Source organism: Anguilla anguilla, chromosome 5, assembly GCF_013347855.1.
Source record: "Anguilla anguilla isolate fAngAng1 chromosome 5, fAngAng1.pri, whole genome shotgun sequence".
Classification (NCBI taxonomy): domain Eukaryota; kingdom Metazoa; phylum Chordata; class Actinopteri; order Anguilliformes; family Anguillidae; genus Anguilla; species Anguilla anguilla.
The window spans coordinates 40,490,912-40,511,136 of NC_049205.1; the positions used below are offsets into that span (position 1 = coordinate 40,490,912).

At 38.6% G+C, this 20,225-nt stretch overlaps 1 protein-coding gene across 4 annotated transcripts; it reads right to left on the reverse strand.

The window, feature by feature from the left end:
* Positions 1 to 821: 821 nt before the first annotated feature.
* mafa (v-maf avian musculoaponeurotic fibrosarcoma oncogene homolog a (paralog a)) lies at positions 822 to 19,540 on the reverse strand. 4 transcript variants are annotated; one of them, XR_004765279.1, is made up of 4 exons: positions 18,176 to 19,540; positions 7,290 to 7,358; positions 6,074 to 6,163; positions 822 to 4,260 (listed from the first exon to the last, which is right to left on the reverse strand). XR_004765279.1 is itself a non-coding variant. In XM_035417861.1 (3 exons), the coding sequence occupies exons 1-2, from the start codon at positions 19,141 to 19,143 to the stop codon at positions 7,331 to 7,333; spliced, it is 996 nt and encodes a 331-aa protein (XP_035273752.1). In that variant the 5' UTR covers positions 19,144 to 19,540; the 3' UTR covers positions 822 to 4,260; positions 7,290 to 7,330. The 4 variants fall into 4 exon arrangements, 3 of the variants coding, with proteins under 3 accessions (XP_035273752.1, XP_035273753.1, XP_035273754.1); XM_035417861.1 differs by lacking the exon at positions 6,074 to 6,163; XM_035417862.1 differs by lacking the exon at positions 6,074 to 6,163 and having other exon boundaries at positions 822 to 6,003.
* Between the last annotated feature and the right edge of the window lie 685 nt (positions 19,541 to 20,225).

Genomic DNA, 20,225 nt, shown 5'->3' on the forward strand with positions numbered 1-20,225 from the left:
GTCAGCTCTGTGTGCATTGAGGTTGTACAGAGGATATTAATTGTCCTTTCTGCAGTACGGTGACTGGATAAAGTCAGCGTCACTGTTCTGACCGCAGCGTCATGGCGCATTTAAGGTTAGCCACACCGGCGTCCGTCACAGCTTTGCACAGCGGACAAGGACGGAGCAGTGCGGATGTCATGAAAAAAGGGAGAGGAGGGCAGATCACACTGCGGACACAGTGGACAGCTGTCACATCCCCTGAAGCTTTTTACCTGCGGTAGTTCAAGCTGATGAATTAATACGCTGTACTGATTTATTGCCACAGAAGCAGCTAGTTATTATTTTACTGAAAACAAGCAGAAATATCTGTGATTTTATAAAATTGTTAAAAAGCAGCAGATTTTACGCTTACCGTGTGCCAGCAATGCAGTTTATTTTTGTCTTGTTTTTGACCAGGTGGAACATTCATTAATTTGACACCAAATGTGATTATTATTAGAAATGCCAAGTCAAACATTTTTCTGTGGTAGTCAGGTGACTGTAGAACTTACCGATGCTATATAATTATTTCAAATAACATTTATTTTATATTTTCTTTGAGTCTTTGAATTTCAAGACACAATATTTGTTGGTTTCCTTTTCTTTACTGTCAACGAACTAATTTCAATACTTCAGCAAAGCAGCAGAAGTTGCATCAAGTTTAGAAAGTCGTTGGAATATGTTCTGGGAGTTAACAAATATATATCATTCAGCAGGGAACATTAAATGAGTGGCATAAGTAACCTGGCACTTAGGTATAAAGATTAAACAACGTTGTAAATAATCCCTTGATGTAGAACGATAAGTATGAGCAATTCTTTCTGTTAGCCTGAAGAGTGTTTATAAATGGCTACAACAAATGATGTGCCGCAGTGAAGAGAAGAGACTTTAGATTATACTTGAGTGTGACAGACAAAGGACTCTGAGAACCTACAGTAACAGCGCATTCTGCTTTCACACTTATTGCGTGGACCGTCCAGCCAGGTGTTTCTTCCTATGCACAGGAGAGCAGACATCGTGAAAACACCGCCAAATAATAATAAATAAATTACTGAATAACTTTACAAAAGCAGATAGTCAAAGCAGTCTTAAATATACAGAGCAGATGCAATTGTGGGGGTAGGATGTGGGATGATGAAATACCAAGCATTTCTATTTCATTTTTTAAACTTTCATTTCTACCTAGCTCCCTCGAAGCACTTGAAATTAATATCAGCCAGCACAAAATAGACGTGGAACGTAAAATTCAGCAGTTTCCTGGCAGAGCTGTTATTCATCAAGCTAACAAGGTGGGTGGGGGTGGATGCACTTCCACTTTCACGAAGATGCAGAGGATATACTCTGTGTGCTTTGGGTTCCCTTGCTGGAGAAAAAAAGTGGAGTTGTTGGGAGTCTGGGATGAATATCCTAATATGGATTTATTTGCCTGGGGGGCATTAGAAGATTATAAAAACTGGCTCAGCTTGGAGCCAACCACAACATTTGATTTTCTAAAACGTGACACATGTATAAAGGTTTTTGGACCATGTGTCAGACTGGATCATTGGGATAATATTTATGTGTCAAGATGTAATTTTGCTTAATTAATTTGTAGGTGAATGTGCTGAGTGTGTTACTCCAAAGCTTGTCTGTTTAGGTCTGCATAGTAAAAAAGTTTCTCATTTAATTGTAACTCCCTAGTAAAATAAAGATTGATAATGATATGACTGCAAATGGTGCGATTCTTGAAGCTGCTGGAAATTTGTTTACTTTCAGATTGGGTTTGGCCCACACTCAATTTCCTGTCTGCATCCTGGTCACTTTGGAGGCCGGTGTAGGGCTGGTTAGTGGCCACAGGACATCATATTTCCACAGCTCATTACCAAGTGCTTATTCCCACATTACCCACAATGCACGGAGGGTCCAAGGCCACAGTGTTCTGCAGACTCCCGGGGGCTGTCCATGCATTGACTGGTTTGGCTCATTGATTTTTTGTTTTAAATTTCAGGAACTAAAAAGCTGATTTGATTCATTTTCTTTCCTTTCTGATTTTCAGACTTGTGTTACATAGGTATCCAACTATCCACTAATCTTGGCCTCATTTAACCATTTTGAAGCCACAACAAAACAGCTCATGCTGCAGAGGTTGCACTGTTTGTGTGGCTTCAAACTCACATTTCATGTCAATGAACAGGCTCATGTAAAAATAATTAACATTAAAATGAAAGCTCCCAAACCAAAGCCTAGCTTTATTTTATTGAAACTTACTTTAAAAATCTGTTTAATTCCAGATCTTGTTTTAAGTACAGAATGGAGCCCCTGAGGATGCCATTTTTCAGTAATTACGTCAAGCTTGATGATTTTACTATTATTTAAGTGTCCTCAGTATAAGTGCCACACTGAACCAAGAGAAAGATGTGTTGTCTTCATTTTTCATAACTAAAGTGAACACAGTATTCTAAAACATATATGAAAATATTCACAATAAGTGATTTTATGTTTCACTTCTTTATTATTCACGGTTAACAATGCTAGTTTTGCATATTTATTTCAAAACATAAATTCACAGCTATTTGTGAAACTAAAAGGCAGGACCCATTTTTGTTCTCAAACCCCAGTGTCCCCTTCAACACCTGAGAGACACTTGCACATTTCAGGGGTTGTCTGCAAATTCTAACCAATGCTATTCATTGGTGAAATGCAGCTTTGGCAAGAAAAGACGATTTGTGAAAGAAAGAAAATTCCCCTGATCCCCTCCGTGGAGTGAGCCCTGCGGTGCAGAGGCCAGCCTCCTCCCCTCCTCCCTCCTGTCCATCTCCCACAGCCAGAAATGCTTCATCCTCAACACACTGGCCCTGGTTACTTTTACCTTACAGAATTAGCATCTTTTTTTTTATTAATTCATTTATATGTGATGACTGATATGCAGAGTGATCTATGTAGCAGGGGACGTCACAGTGCAGATTACACTCAACAGAAAAGAGCACTTATGGTATAACCAGAAGCATATGACCATTGGCAATTGGTAAGAGACTGGCAATTCCTCTTTACTACCTTGTGCACATGAAGTGATGACTCAGGGAAAGTATATAATGAGGCTGCCAGCACAGCACTGATGAATGCTATATTGTTTTAATTTTTGGGACTTGTAAAAAAAAAAAAAATGCTGAGTGCAGTCCTTTATCAGGAGTTATGAGTTATCACGGTTTCTGCCCTATTTCCGAAAGCATGAGCTTCAATGTTTTAATTGCCCCAGTTCTGAGGGGACAACTAACTCAGAGTATGCGTAAGAAAATGGTGGCAAAAAATACCCACACAGGTGTATGACAATTCAAATTACAGCATTTCCGTAGGTTGCAATGTTGCTGCCCCATATTAGGTATTTTGAAAAAGGATATCTCATGTCCTGTAATGAGCTAGCTCACGTTTGTGTTCCTGCTTTCGGTCCAGCGTGAGCCTTGCTTTTGGAAAGGTTCTTTATAGAAAGCAGCGGCTATCGCGCTGTCAATTGAGCAAATTAACAGAATGCCTCCCGTCGATGTGATTTCGCCCTGGGACGGCAAAGTTAATTTGCGGCGATGACGTGCCCCTCGCTGTACGAGGCTCTTCGTATTTTTAACCTTAATGCGAAGCCAGAATACAGTCAGTCCTCCATGCTAAATATAACTCCCTGTCTCCGGTTTCACGGCTCAGAGAATCAGAGAGAAAAGCAGGCAGGACGGAGCAGGTGGGCCTCGTGCATCTGGTGGAGAAAAACAAGGGGGGAAGTTTCTCCCCGTGAAAATAAATCACGCTGACCTCTTGACCTATATTAGGGTTATTTTATTCCCCCCACTCCCATTACTTTCACTCCGCATGACAGATCAATCCAGATTGATTTCCTCGGTGCCGATGCGCAGGACCAGAGTCCAAAAATAGAGCGCGCCGGAGTCAAACGCCGATTCCCAGACACCCTGCGGATCCGCGCCGGGAGACCGCGCGGGAGGAAGCGGGGACGGCGAAAGGGCGTTGCTGCTTCGGTGGTGGCTGCAGGTGATGTGGGTCTTGCGTGCCAGGGCCAATAGAGCGCCGTCACTCCGCAGCTGGACCGAGACTTTGGCTGGGACACTTTGGCCTTGCCACTGCGACAGTGCCCAGCACAATCATGGGGCGACACACAACTCACAAGCTTCTGATGTGGTTTCCACGGCGTGTCCTTCCCTGGTGGTTGCAGGCTGGATCTGACCTGCAGTTAGCTCTGGGGGCTCTTGTGTCTGTAGACTAAATTGGGAGAATGCAGGATTTTCATTTCTGTAGTACAGTATTAGTTCAGGATGCTGGCTGTGTAGCACATGGTGCATGCTTGTTTGCATTCCTGCTGAGCTCTCAATTAATACGGTTTGATTGAACTTTTAATTGAGCACTGACCTTTATTTATAAAAAATATATATATGCACATTTAATCTCTGTGAGAACAATGTGCTTGTCAAGCTGGTTTTATGCTATTATGAAGCACTTTATTCAACATTCCGGTTAATATTTGCCCCTAAAACAAATTTCAACACCATCTCAATTAACCTCAATCAATTGTTCAATGCCCCATAAAAAACAAATTACTCTTAATCAATACATTAAACTACCAAGATTAAATTGAAAGAACTTACAGAAGCACTTTTGCTTGTATCCTTTTTCTAGAAAGAACAATTCTTGGACATGTCAAGGGTCCATATCACGAAAAGGAACTAACTGTATGCACTCTGAGTGATGTCAAATCCATATTATTACTACATTGACAATCAGCTCAATCAAACCTAATAAACCGAGAACTCATTACAGAACTGGAACAATGGACTCCTATGACCAGGGAAACAGTGATTGAAGGCCTTAAGGAGCCTTGAAGGCTACTTCCACTGTCAGTCCGCTCTGACTATTTCTGGTTTAAGTATCAGAATAAAGAGAGACACACCCAAAAGTGACTGACTGTGGTAATGAGGACAAGGGACATGCAACAATTAGTATTTGTTAATGAACAATTTTGTGCTGACTTTTGTGAGTTTAGCGGTTCTGAAAATGAACTACAATCTTGCATTTATTAGTAATGCTGTGGTAGGTTAAATTTTTTAATTTGTTCCAAGTTGCCACGTGCCAGATAGCACAAGGGAAGTTCGAAATGCCCTTCTCCCTCTGGTATAGAGAGACTGACAGGGGCGCTTTGTCTTTCTGAATCACTTCAGCAGGTTGTGGGGGTGTCATACCATGCCAGGATTGTGCTATCCATGCATTTGTATTAAGAGATTATTTTAAAGAGCTCAGAAAACTGAAGGCGCATTTTCATAATGATGCTTTACACCATGACACCTTCATTTACCAGCACCCAAGGGGTCAAACCAAAATAATATATTCCACTGCCACTTCATTGCATTGATGTAGATGAATTGCTTACGTTTCTGTTCTTCTATCTGTATGGGCCACTTGACTCGGTCTTCTTATGTCTTAAGTGTCATCCAAAGGACAACAAATATCCAACAGCAAAAGCTAACAATATAAATACTAATCTTATAGCTCTTATAATATAAATATGAATCTTAAACTGTACATAAGACTACTGTCTCTGCTCTGCAGTGAAACGTGATTGGATTTCAGTTGCTTATCACACACCGAACAAAGACAACATATGAGTAATGTATGGAAAATCCATACATCAAGAGAAAATCAATATCACAACATTCCAGAGTTGTATTTATTATGCATATTGGCTGCCAGCACAACAATGAGGCGCACTAAGAGAGAGCAGCTGTTTCTGGCAGGCGTGCGAGCACTGCAGAAACATTGCTCTGAAAAGCTCTGAAATGACGGATAAAGTGATTCCCTTTTTGAGTGGCTGCTGATGTGATGCAGATGTACAGTAAAGGCCCATTTGGGAGGTCTCAGTGCTGGGGATTAGGGGTCGGGTGGGGTCGTGTCACTGAGGTTTGTGCGCTGTCCTCTCCAATAGGCACGCTATGGTGTGGAGGGCTTAGTTCTCTGCAATCACAGGTACACACACACACACACACACACACACACACACACACAGAAACATCTCCCACAATACCTCATCACTGCAGAAGCACCTGCAAAGTCACACAGCTCTTTAACAAGAAAGGTATTCTGGTGATGTTTCCCCTCCACTGGAAGACAGTCCCTCCAGGAGGGAGATTTAAAACACAGAGACAGAAAGAATAAAGTGAGACTGTTTGAGCATCACCCTATGGCACAGAAGTGTAATTTTTTCCCCTCAAAACTGAAATGTGACCAATCTCTCAGTGTACCGAAACACAGCAGAATGCCTTGTGCATGAATGAATGTCCAATTAACAAATGGATTCATTACAATGTGCTACAATAAATTCAATGGAGAAAATTGATGACCTGTGAAACGAGGCTTGCTTCAGACATTGGCAGGTTCATTATATCCTTTTAAGCCTCATTAAGGTACAGAACCAATAGGGAAAGGTGAAATAACATTACTTGTGCACAATGGTAAAAATTGTCTTAGGGACGAGGTGGTATTTGGACACTCATAGAATTCAAGTGCACTATAAGTCTAAAGATCACTTGTTCTCTGCAACCAACCTTGTGGGGTTGAATTTGCACTATAGCTCACCTGAGACCTACAAAATTTTTAAAACAGATTTCCTTTCTCCAGATTAAAAAAAAAAAAAAGCCTGCAACAGCATAATGTGTAGCATAATGTGTGTACATCAAAATTGTCTGTCAGTAAACTTACTTTACTCTCCATAGGCTGAGATGATAACTCTATTGTTCTGTATGTATTTTAATTGCATAGCCAAAATAACCAGAGGGCACTTCTGATATGTGATCGTAATATTTATTTCACAACATATTTATTTGACAACTTTTAATTTATCTGAAGATTTTTAGAACATCCCTGTACACCACTTGAATTCAGTCTAATTCCCACGCCCATTGTCATTGTCATTGCCATGTATGATTTAATTAATAAAGTTGTGATTCTTATTGATTATTAACAGGTTTATGATGCATATAATTGAGGAAGTTCAAAAATGATATGTATGCATAATTCCAAATGTCAATTACAATTGTTCTGCATCAAATTTCATATCACTTTAAAATATAAAAAATAGATGACACTGTTTCCAGTTTACACATGCACCATGTCAAACAAGATAAAATAATGCATAAACTTTAATAAATCTCTGAGTTCAATGACAGATTCATTATCTTACTCAAGGGACCGACAAAAGCATACAATGGTTTCTTAAACTTTAAAAAATGTTTTTATTTTACCTCAGACTTCAAGGCCAAGGATGTGGGATCATATTTCTCTATCACAGATGTATGAAATTTCTTGATGACCTGACATGGCAGACAAGAAAGGGTACAATCAAAACATCCACAGAAAGGCTTAGGGTAGTATGTACAGGACATAGCTACTGTATATGCATTAAACAATGAATTATCAGCACAGTATCCAGCAATGAATTTAAAAAAATCTATGGATACTCTATTGGTGGAAACAGCATTCTCATTATATGGTAAATGGTAAATGGACTGCATTTACATAGTGCTTTTATCCAAAGCACTTTACAATTGATGCTACTCATTCACCCATTCACATGCACACACTCACACACCAACGGTGAAAGGCTGCCATGCAAGGTACCAATCAGGGGTTGGGTGTCTTGCTCAGGGACACTTCGACACGCCCAGGGCGGGGGATCGAACCGGCAACCCTCCGACTGCCAGACAACCACTCTTACCTCCTGAGCTATGTCGCCCCATTATATGAATGGTCTACAGCAGAAATTGAAATTGAAATTGACTGTATTATACAAATCTACACATTACTTTCTAAGTTAGATTAATGAATAAGTTTACAGTTCTACATTGTTACACTGACAAAAACTTTTGCATGCAGCCAGGCACCATATTTTAAATATTATAGAACAGCTAATAGAACAGAAATGCTGCACTGTAGTACATGCATTCATAAAATACAGTGCGTATAGAGTAATATAAAAAAAAGACACAACCATTTTACATTAAATGTGAGATACATCATATGATAACTATAGCCCATTCCATGTCGCTTCAAATCTTGCAAACATTCTATGTTGTTCATCTCACTTTATTTATTGATTGCCTTTCAGGTTCAATCAAACTAGGTCTGTGTTCAGCACATACAGTAGAGCTGCCTCCTGCACTTCAATGAAATCAGCACAGTGGCAAGACCAAAGTTAGACTTTCTAGAGAATCAATTGACTGTATATTTAGTCTGAATCTTCACATTCAAACTGCAGTTCAAATGTTTTCTCATCAAAAAAGTAAACTAATGCTGATTAAAGGTTCTAATTTCTGTCCTGGACACCAGTGCTTGTCATATTCCAATGGGGCTTGATGAAGGATTATTCTAATATGCTTTTTATGGGCTGGTTCCTCTGGTAAAACCCTGACACCAGTAAATTCCTTCACATACCCACTGATGGGATCTACTATAAGTAGCAGTGCATAAAACTTTCCGTGGTGACGCACACACACAAACTATTAATGCACATCAACCACGGCATTCACATATTAATGGGGTAACAGAAATCATACAAACTACAATAGAAAGTGCCTGCATTCAAAGATCTCACAGATGCTTGATGCTCATTTGTGTGAAATACACTGCCTCATGTGGACTCAAAAACACAAATGGAAACAGAAAAAAACAACAGTATCTCAACTGTTGTGAAGTGTGTTATAAAGTCAACACATTCATATTATCTGATTTATTATGATCGGAATTATTGAGGCTGATTACAATTCCGAATTACTGTCTGAAATAAACTTTGAGCCAGATTGACACTTGACAGCATGAACGGCCCATCAGTGTCTTGACCCCAACTGTTGTGGTGGGGTCAATGAAATTGGATTTACTGAACAGAATAAAAACATGTCGAAGCCATCACTTTATAGGAGAAAAAGAGGCCACATGAGTGTATAAATAATTATGATCGAGAATATTTTTTTGTAACCCCTTTAAGGAAGAGGCAACATAGAGTCCTACTGTATGTGTAAGTAATTAATTATGACACTGAGGTAAGGAAAGTATCCCAGGGGCTACTTTTATTGATACTGGATACCATTTTTCTTTGTCAACCGACACTGCACACAGGCATGGTTATTTGTAATGTTTCATAGTTTTATGTCTGACATAAATGAAAGGGAATTTGTTTATGCTATTATAACAAAACTGGGTCTGGTGTCAGTCATATTTGCACAAAAGCAGAGAACCAAATGACAAATAATTTCCTTCAGAACTGTTGAACCGAACACATTGCTCTGACTAATGCAATCAAATCTGGTCAGCATAATGGTTCACATAATTGTTTCCTGTAACTCTGGAATTTTTATATGTCTTTCCACTGAATTTATATGTCTTCCCACTACATTTCCCCAATTCATAATTCTTTCATTAAAAAGAGAAGGTCTTCTGAGACATTTCTTCCTGAAGGCTCAACACCTAATCCTACATATAATCTGACACATCTTGAGTCAAACCATGATCCTCATCTTTGTCCTCTGTTCAATGCAAGCTGCTGATAAAGGTTAATAACTTCCCTTGTAGAGATACCTTTACAGCAGTGTCTTTGAACGGGCACGCCGAATTACGTCGGACCCAGCAGAATTTTCCGTCAACGTAAGAACCCTTTATCTGACTTATGCCTTGAATTGAATGATTGGAGTGAACAAAGTGATTGAGAACATTTACAGTTTATAAGCTTGTATGCTTAAAAACACATTGTTGACCATTGTTGAGAGTCTAACATAAGTTAAACATTGCTAAATGTTGTTGGATAACTCTACATTACAATGTGCTTAGAGTACCTGTCAGCTCATATGTTCTGAATTGGTTTTCCTTAAGATAAACATGTTACAAGCATAACATGAAGTGAATATTCATTCAAGTGTAGCACACTGCCTCAGCACCCAGTTTGTATTTTGTCATAATGTATACCGTACTCATTGACAACTGGTCCAGTGCCCCTCATCTTATAAAAAATGTATTCATTGGCAGGAAAAAGAAAACAGGTGCAGAATCTTTGAAATTAAGAACATGACCCACCAAATAAAAAAAATAGTGAGCTTTTGCATACTAAGCCATATACTACTAAAAGCTGAACATTGAGCTATTTACTGTACTAAGACATCCCTATCATAAGTAATTCTGCAAGTGACTATTTAGATCACCCTGATGCTTCTTGGGTTTGCCTGAATTAATGCTGCACCAAGACTTTTTTCACACCAATAAAAAGTAGATATTAGTTTAGCAGGCAGCTCACCAGACTTCTGGAGGCACAATTAATGAAATAACTGTCAAATGAAATCCTGACCTGGACTGTATGTATTTCAATTGTTATGTTCTTTGAGAGACCAATCCTATCAGGATAGAAGTATTTCATCATAGGATAAAGGTCATCTCTCTGAATATCTTTGTATTGATTTTTAGTGACCCTTCCCTCTAAGGGGACAAGTGGACCCAAACCATGCCAGGAAGGTGCCTCCCACCGCATAACAGAGCTACCAGACCCTCTCACTATAGGGGTCAAGCATTCAGGCCTATACCATTCTCTTGGTGTACGCCACACATGCACTTGCCCACATGTCGAGAATATGGTGAAGGATGACTTTTTCCACATGTCTGTAGACCAGTGCCTATGGTTTTTGCATCACAGAACTCTTAAATATGCATTTGTCTTTGTAATGAGGGGTTTATACACTGCAACCCAATTATAATATCCCTCTTTATATAGTTGTTGATGGACTGTTGGATGTTGGGATTGGACGTTAATTGCCTAAGTGTATCATGCAGTACACCTGTGTAGAAGCATCTGCATTTGTTATATTTCTCCACTCATTTATTCGGGTTTTTCCTTTAATTTGTCACATCTCTGTATATACAGTGCATTGTGTCATTTGCTCAATGACATAATGCATGTAACGCATTGTGTATTTTGGAAGGCATGGAGATATTTTGTTGTATGCGAACACAGAGCCACCAGTATACATGCAATCTCAATGGGACCTACAGTATCTGAAAAAAGAAAGATGGCTCGAGCTTTAAATGAAGCAGGTCTCAACATGACTGCAGCTACACTTTCAGCCAGGAGGGTTAAATTATTAGGTTTTCAAATAAATGCCACATAACTCAGTTTTACTGAGCTCTTTTGAACTCCAGGGGAACAGTTACGTTGCACTAAAATGACATACGGGCACTGACAGGTTATAAACTAATTCAATATACTGTATATCATATTTATCAGAGATATGCAAATCCTGTACAGATAAAAACGAAAGTATATTCAGTTTGAGCCTGCTTGTAGCACTCACCCCCAGCCACCCCCTTCTCCCCCAATAAGCCTGTCTTCTGAACATATAAATGGGGCTGGGTAATCAACATGAATTGCTGAATTTAATTTGAAGAATCCTGGAAAGCAAGCCTTGATATAAATTGCACATTTACAATTAACAGGTGAAGTTGATCACTATCTTTATATGGTATACGTAAATTGCAACTGAAATGTAATCAAACTGTATTTATTAAAAAATGCAGAAAATTCATGAATGTGTATCTTATTTGCAAGCTCTCGCATTCTGAATTCACAATCTGTTAAATCCAACCTCGCATCCATAAGATTCAGAAGGCCACCGCAGTGAAAGGCATAAAGCAACTGAGGCACTTGAATAGTTTCATTTACTGTACAGTATACTCACTTATAGCACATTTTAGAGGTATAGCATTACTTTTTTGGACACTGTACATATCATCAGCATAACCTGAGGCAAGACGGACTCTCAAGGACAATGCTATAATGAGGCCTAAGTATGCCTTTTATAAATATCTATTTGTGGCACAGCTCAATTTTCTGACGCTAAGAATGAAAAAGAATGAGCTGTTAACTGCCCTGAAGTACTTATTTCTTTGGAATAGTTTTTTTTTTCTCCAGGTTTAACGTGTCTAATTTTGCTCTTTTGAACAATAAGCTTCCTGATTATGGATATGTATATTAAAGAAGGTGTAAAACAAAAGGTGTTGCAATGTCTCTAGTCAATCTAGGCTGTTCATATTATGAGGAATTCACATCATGCTAGTCACCATGGGCAATGATTTAAAATAAGTATTTATTTTCATATATAAGTGATACTACAAAATGCAGATCAATAATGGTGAAAAATGTGTTTATTTAATAATTTAGCAAACAACAACACTTGGTACAAAGAGGAACTCACTCACACACTCACCAACTATGTATACATTGGCATAAAGTCCATGACTGGTTGCCAATTTTATTTAACTGGAAATTAGTATGCCGAACATGTAAATGAAATGAAATTATATGTTTATAAATTTATGACATTTTTTATAAAAAAGGATAGACCTATAAGAAATTCAGAGTTGGAAAAATGTGACATAGGTAGCATAAGTGTGCATCAAGGCAAATGTAAAAAACTGAAACCAAGCACCTTGCCTGCATTAAAGCAATCAGCCATCATCAAGCACACATGATTGCATCATTGCTGATGCAAAACTTTGTGTCCATAAATGTTATTTGAGGCACATTTGTAAATAATAAAAAGAATATGCTGAATGTGTATGTGTGTGTGTGTGTGTGTGTGTGTGTGTGTGTGTATATACACACACACACACACACACACTTCCTCAGAAACATATACAGTTACTTCAGCTCACAGATGGTAAAGCATAAAGTAGGCTACACTAATGATTATTGTCAGTATATATACGTTAAATACTTCCTCTCAGTGTCCCCAGAGGATCTATAACAAAAGTACAACTCCGGTATTGGTGGTGGTCATCTCATTCACCTCTAAAAAAAGGGCACTGGTTTACTTCTGAGTCAATGTTCTGTCATATCTCAATTAAAAGGAATGCTGCACAAGGAATTGGTTCAAGAGATGCAATGGTTATAGAAATGCAATACACAGTACATTTTTACTATGACAATGCTTTGAATTACTCTTTGATGCTATTCCTCAAAGAAAACGTGACCAGTAAAACAACGGTTTGCTTAAGGCTTTACTGCATTCAAAATTAAACCGTAGCAATACTGTTGAGTACATTCTGCTAATTGGCAATTAGGCTGTGGTGTTTGGCTGCAAACTGCATTCCCCTGACTTAAAGTGCTGCTGGCGACTACTGTGATACTTACAAGCGACGCCTCCCACTTGGGTTGATGCACACAGGAAATGGATGTGGTGGTGCTACTTAACACTAACATTTCCTTAAAATGCCGGTTACTTAACTAAATTTCTGACACAGTACTTTTAGTTCCACATGTCCACCATCACCTCTTCGTTTCCCAGAAGATCAACACAGCGCCAGTCATGGGCCTGAACCTTTTAACACATGGTTCCCTGAAAACAGGCCTCCCTCTGAGCCCTATTAAAGTACACCAGGAAACTGATGGTGTGGCCTGCTAGGGCTGTTGACCCATGCTTGCCCCAAAATGTATGTTCATTTCCCCCAACTTTCATACACAGATACCTACGTACATATTTTCTCCCATATTTGAAAATTTCAAAAGGTTACGCATTTGTCAAGTCTAATGTTAGTGTACAGTAGCTCAGTGTTACCATGTTATTACACATTGAATGATCTGCAGGTTTAACTATAGGATGGTAAAGACTAGCTTATGTTGCTATTTTCATGTTTCATGTTTCAGGACAACCTACTCTAACCTAGTGACGAGTAATGGTTTACATATAAGGTGTCTAACGGATATGGACATTAATGAGTGGACGAAACACGCCCACCCCATCCTTATCGGTTTCACAGGTCATGGTAATCTAATAGTGTTTATTACAATTCAATGGTTAATTAGTTTAAAAACTTGAAATAAATATTAAGAAGACAATCAATTGTCACTTCTGGGGAACATAACCACAAGGTTTCCTGGACCTTTAAAATAATAATCTCAGCAGATGCATGCGCGGTACATTTTTGGTACCAGCTGCATTACCACCAATCACTGTTCTTGTCAAACTAGATAAACAGTTAAATTCACTTCCTCCTTCAAGTCATTGTATGTATTTAGACTATCTAAGATTTGGCAAAAGGCACATTCTGCAGAATATTTTCTAATGACAAATACTTCTCATTAAATATGCATTGGCTGAGAGATTTCCACGCTACATTTAGAGATATGCGCACAACAAATCCAGAAGACTTTCACACCTTGGCATGTGGTTTCCAACATCACACTCTGTTTTACCTTTTTAGCTTACTACATTCCACAATTTGATAAGAACAAAGAGACAAAGAACACTTCAGCATGAAACTATTAAGAGAATACGTTTAGGATTGCTTGCCAATGGATTATTCAGATAACTGGCCAAAGGAAAATAAAACAGTTAGGCTACTGTTAGCTACACAGATCATGTCTTCCTCTCTCTCCCCTTACAGATAGACAGACACACGCACATGCACACACACCCTTTTACTTGTTATTGGTGGCCATACTAGCCTTTTGACAATGGCCAAAATAATAATAATAATAATAATAATAGCTGTTGTTTCGTTCTTGTTTATTATTATTATTAATAATAATAATAATAATAATAATAATAATAATAATATTATTATTATTATTATACAATTCCATGTACACCCATATCTTGCATATACAATATTTTGATCATAATGTGCATCAATGTGTGTAAGACAGAAAACCGTAACTGGAATCCAGTGTTCTATAAATGCGGGCAAAGGCCATTCCAAGTACTTTAGTTGGGCTTGGCTATAGGCCTTTTACAATGAAAGCATGCCATCACATTCAGCATGGATGTATTGTAACGGTCAATGAAATAATCTTGTTTTTACCTGCTACATTTGAAGAAACCAGAAATTCAGTTTGAAATTTAATGAACACATAACCTGTGTGCCCAAATGATCACTTTCCATAAAATGAATTGAATGTCAGACATTCTCAGTAGAAAGAACACCCATCACACACAAACACACACATACGCAGACACACGCACAGGCACACACATACACACCTACAGTTCAGCAAAATTTAAAAAAAGGAAACGACCCAGGAATCACAAGAATGACAAAATTGTCATATCCTACTCTGCACTATGTCCCTTACATTAAATTGCCACTTGAAGTTTTTACGATTTGTGTGTTATTGGTGGTTCACAGAACTTTTTACTAGTTAAGAAATTATCCCAACTTTGAAGGTTCAAAGTTGAGAATAGGAAATTACTTGGAGAAATCAACGAGTAAGAGTTCATCTAATAATTGATTATTTGGCAAACCATGACGTAAAGGCAGCTGAGTGAATCATATTGTGCGTTATGCACAATATAGGTGGTCAAAGCCAACGTAAATGCATAAATCAACAAAGAAATAAGGAAACACTATGTATTCAAGTCTGCAATTGCATTTGACACGACATGTATGTAAAATTAACTACTAAACGGTTCTGTCGGTTAAAAAACGGCCGGCCAGTTGAAGTTGGTATTCCCGTTTCGTTTTTCAATCCACCCACTCAAAAATGTGTGTGTGTTGTTGTCTGTCCTATTTGAAAACAATTTATAGCATATTTAAGAGATATTATTTAACAGCATTAAAGCTAATCAAATTTTTTGAACGTATAACTTCAAATTAGACTGAATATAAAAACAGAAAATGTTATGTCCTTGTGAAATAATGTATATGACAAAATTGCAAAGGACGTCTCATTTTCGAATCACATGTCTAGAGCTGCAAGGTAGCAACGATCCACTCCGATTGGGGGAAAAAACAAAACAAAAAAAAACAAAACAAAAAAAAAAAAAACCGAAAACAAACAACCAAAAAAAAAAAGTTAACTTGTCAAAATGAAAGTGGGGAAACATTGAGGTGTTTGAACAAGAAAACAAATGGTAGTCTATACTTGTTCTTTGATTTTCCACGGAGAACAGTTATGTTATCGCATCAAAAGGGCCTGGCAACAGACTGGGGATAAGTAACTTATCAAGTTACAGATTTAGAACACATGTGAACGGCAGGATCATTTACGTGTAGCCTAAATATCCGTACAGATATTACAGAAGCAATTTGAAAATGTTTTGCTAGATCTGAATGTCATAAATAAGCGTGTGCCGACGAGACTAAAAAATAGATGAAGGCCATATTTAACTGTTTTATTATTGCATATTGTTTAATTATATGTAAGGAAAAAAGCACATATGAACATCACATATGGTTAGTGAAAGACAATTTTGCACAGCAAAATATATATAAAAAGAAATATTTTAATGAACATATATTTAAACAAATATTGATGATTGATATTTTCCACATTTTGCACAAGCAGGGTATCAATCCCTGACCACATATCAATGTCCATACATGACCGATTATTATATTATTGCCTTGGAAACGATGAAATCGACTTAAAAAAAAAACAAAAAAAAAAAAAACATCTTGTCCTGCATGATAACACACGTTAAAATCGCATTATTAAATTACCCAGCAATGTCAATAATAACTGCTCATTAGCGTTCTAAACAGCTTCTATTATGTAATACATGATTGCAGGTTATATCTTAGTGCAATTCAGTCCAAAATACTTCAATTTATTTTTAAAATAATACGTTTTAAATGCATGGTTATCGTTCAGCTAGTTGAGTACCCCCCACCCCCACCCTATACCCATTTAATACTTTGGCTTAAAATACAGTCAGTGGTATAAAAAGGCTACATCTCTCAAACTTCTGTTTTCACTGTAAGCACATGCTGCATAAAAAGCTCTGTTTACTTATTCAAACAATCGGGTTGCGAACAATCCCATATAATTTTACATATTTTGAACTCTCCTCCCCTTTACACAAACAGAATAGAAAACAGAAAAAATCAATTTAGTGCACAGGACTTTCAAAACTACGTCTAAGTAAACCTAGATTATCTATCACGTTCCTTTTTTAATAACATCCTGTAGCATGACCATGTTGTTTTTAGGTTTACAGAAATATAAAATTGTACTTAATGACAATATATACGAGGAATCAATAGCATTCCAGGGTTTCCCAATACATAAGGATGGTGGTATTCATTAAATAAACAAACCGCTTTAAGCAACAGTTTTAGTCCCAGCGAGGGATCGATTCCTTTCAGAAATGGTAAAGTCCGTTCCCCTCGCAACATGGATTCCAGTCTGACAGCTTTCAACAAGAATGCGTCAATGCAGTAAATTCTATGGAAACCAGAGTCGACGGCGTTCAATTCAAAATTGCTGAGATGTGAAGATATAATTTCACAGGAGGGGTTGATTGAGCATGTCCCGCACACTTTTTTGCAATCCACAAAAAAGTGGTAAGGCAAAATAAAGTTATGAATGCCATGCGGAGTCATCCAGAAGTTCATTTTCAAAGCACAAAAAAGATATCATGGCCTACATGTCCAGCATGCAGGGCAGTTTAATAATATATAGTCTCTTTTAAACAAATATGAAATAGTTTCTAAACTGTTACAGTTTTGTTGCAAAACTCAAAATAGCAAGTATGACGAATGGTATGAGAATCGGATAAAAATGGCAGACTTAATCCTCCGAGTTTGAAAATAGAAAACGAGGCCAAAGACTTACTATTGAAGGTAGTTGCAGTTGATTTGGCAGGTTTTTCTTTTTTTTGTACGTTTAAAGATGAAAAAAAATGGCTGATTAACTTAGATGTAGTATCATTGGCGAATGGATACATAAACGACAACAAAGTATGTATACAAACGCACTGTATGATTAAAAAAAACAGAAAAAATGGTTGCTCTTTCTATAAAAAAAACACAGCAAGCCAAAATCAATAATGAAGAAGTCCCACGAGCTTAACAAATATAAAACATTATCAATTGTATGTAGGCCTATGCATAAGAAAAATGAAATTAATGGCAAGTTTCAAAGAGTATGCTCCATATTAGGAACACACTTCTGGATACAAGTTCAATCTTCCTATTGCAAGCCCCCCAAAACTTCTGCAAACTCGAATTCTCAAATTTGAAAATAAAAAAGGCCAAAGGCTGGAAATGTGGTTCTTGGCATAGCAAGCGCCATAAAAAATACTCGCATGGACATTTTAATGAAGGCGTTGAAAAGCTTGATTTTTGTTTTCTTTTTTCAAATGCTGACACTCACATGAAAAACTCTGGAGATGAAGGGTTGTTGTCACTGCTGGAGCCGGTTTCTCTGAAGCCATTTCCGACGAGCTTCTCATATTTTTCCTTGTAGACATCCCTTTCCCGAACTAGTCGCGATATCTCTTGTTTGAGGTGATCAACTTGCTGAATAAGCTGTGACTTCTCGCCTTCCAGGATGTGGCGTTGCTGGACCCTCTTGTAGCGACAGGACTGCGCATAGCCTCTGTTTTTGAGGGTCCGCCTCTTTTGTTTCAGCCTGATCACTTCTTCTTTGCTGACCCCCCGGAGCTGCCGATTGAGCTCTCGCACTGACATTGTCACCAGCTGGTCGTCCGAAAACCGGTCGTCCAAATGCACATGTGGGTGACTTCCTCCCGAGTTCCCACTGGTGGGGACCCCGGGTGTCTGGTGATGACCGCCAGCGTGATGGTGATGATGATGATGGTGATGAGGACCTCCGTTCTGGGCTGCAGCAGCCGCGATAACTGCAGAAACCACAGCGGCTGCGGATCCCATCTCCTCCCCACCCATGGTGCCTCCTCCTCCGCCTGCACCAGCGAATTGCTGCCCTCTAGCATAGCCATCGAAGGTCTGAAGTTGGTGAGTGCTGTTGATCAGCGCCTCTACGGCGTCTTCGGGGCAAAAGCCCAGAGTCTCCGGGTTCAACTGCTGTTGATAACCCGTCATCCAGTAGAAGTCCTCTAAATGTGCCTTCTGTTCGCTCCCGGAGCCTGGACTGGGCGCCGAGAAGCTTGGAGAAGGGGGTACCGAGCTGCAAGGCGTGCTCATCGGGGTGGAAGACAGGGATCCCCCGGCGATCAGGCGGCTGCACTGGTTGATGCTGCGATCGGACTCCACCGGCTCCTTTTTCACTTCAAACTTCATCAGATCGAAGTCATTAACATATTCCATAGCCAGGGGGCTGGTGGGCAGGTCGGAGTTGCTCATTGCCAGTTCTGATGCCATCCGTTTGCTGTTGACAGTCCTCCAAAGAGGATGAAGACCAGCTGTCAAACTTTGCTGGTTTGAGAGAGCGTGAGCCAGCTTGATTTTTTATTTATCTATTCAAACCAAGAAAAGTGTTTTCGCTTTGCCGCGGCGTTGATAAAATTATTTCCTTTGCAGAGTCTCATACGCGGACGCACCAGGTTAGTGCGTGCGTTCATCCACTCTCCTTTCTTTGCAGAATATCGGTAGCTTCTCTTCCAGACATTTACCTCTTCATTGGTTCTTCAAGTAATACATTGCGTGCATTTGAAATGGTCAAATGCTTAAGTAATAGGGAAGTTGTAGTCGTATAAAAATGACCCCAGGCTTGTAGGAGAATTTTTGAGGGATCACCAAGCAGATGAGTTTAAAAGCATTGCAGAGTTTTATAGCTGCCCTGACGTCAGGTTTGAAATAGGGAATTGACTCAGCCTCAGAGCCAATGGGTTCCCTCGGTCTGAAACCTAATTTGCATAATAGTATAGAAACAAAAGTTTTCTCAACTGTCAAAGACCATCAGCTGACTATCAGCTGGGACTAAAAATCTTAACTCTTTCGTACTGTGTTTTAAGTAAAATAAATAATAAATAAATGGGAAAAAAAAAAACGAAAACAAGACTAAAAGCAACAACGGTTGTCTACGATAATAATTGTCTTTATCGTTTGTCCACTTTGCTGCTTAGGGTAACTCGTAGAACACTGCAGCATATGTAGGTCTAGTATGAGAGAAGTTAAATTGCCTGTACAGAACTAGTGATCCCATATTTTTTCCGATATGACATATAGATTTTATTGGATACGGCTGAATTATTTAGTATTTGGTCAAATTAGATCACAATTCACCACTGTCGCGTTGGCTATACACAGCCATTAATTACCTCGCTTATTTCCTTTTTGGAAACAAGACTAAATTAATGTTCATTTCGTGCGAAATATTTTCGTTAACTTCCACTTATTTATTTATTTAAACGTTTAACTTGAGTTGCTTACTTTAAAATTGTTTTGCATATTCATGGTGGCCGTATTTTATGAACATGGCCTAATATTCGTACCGAAATTAT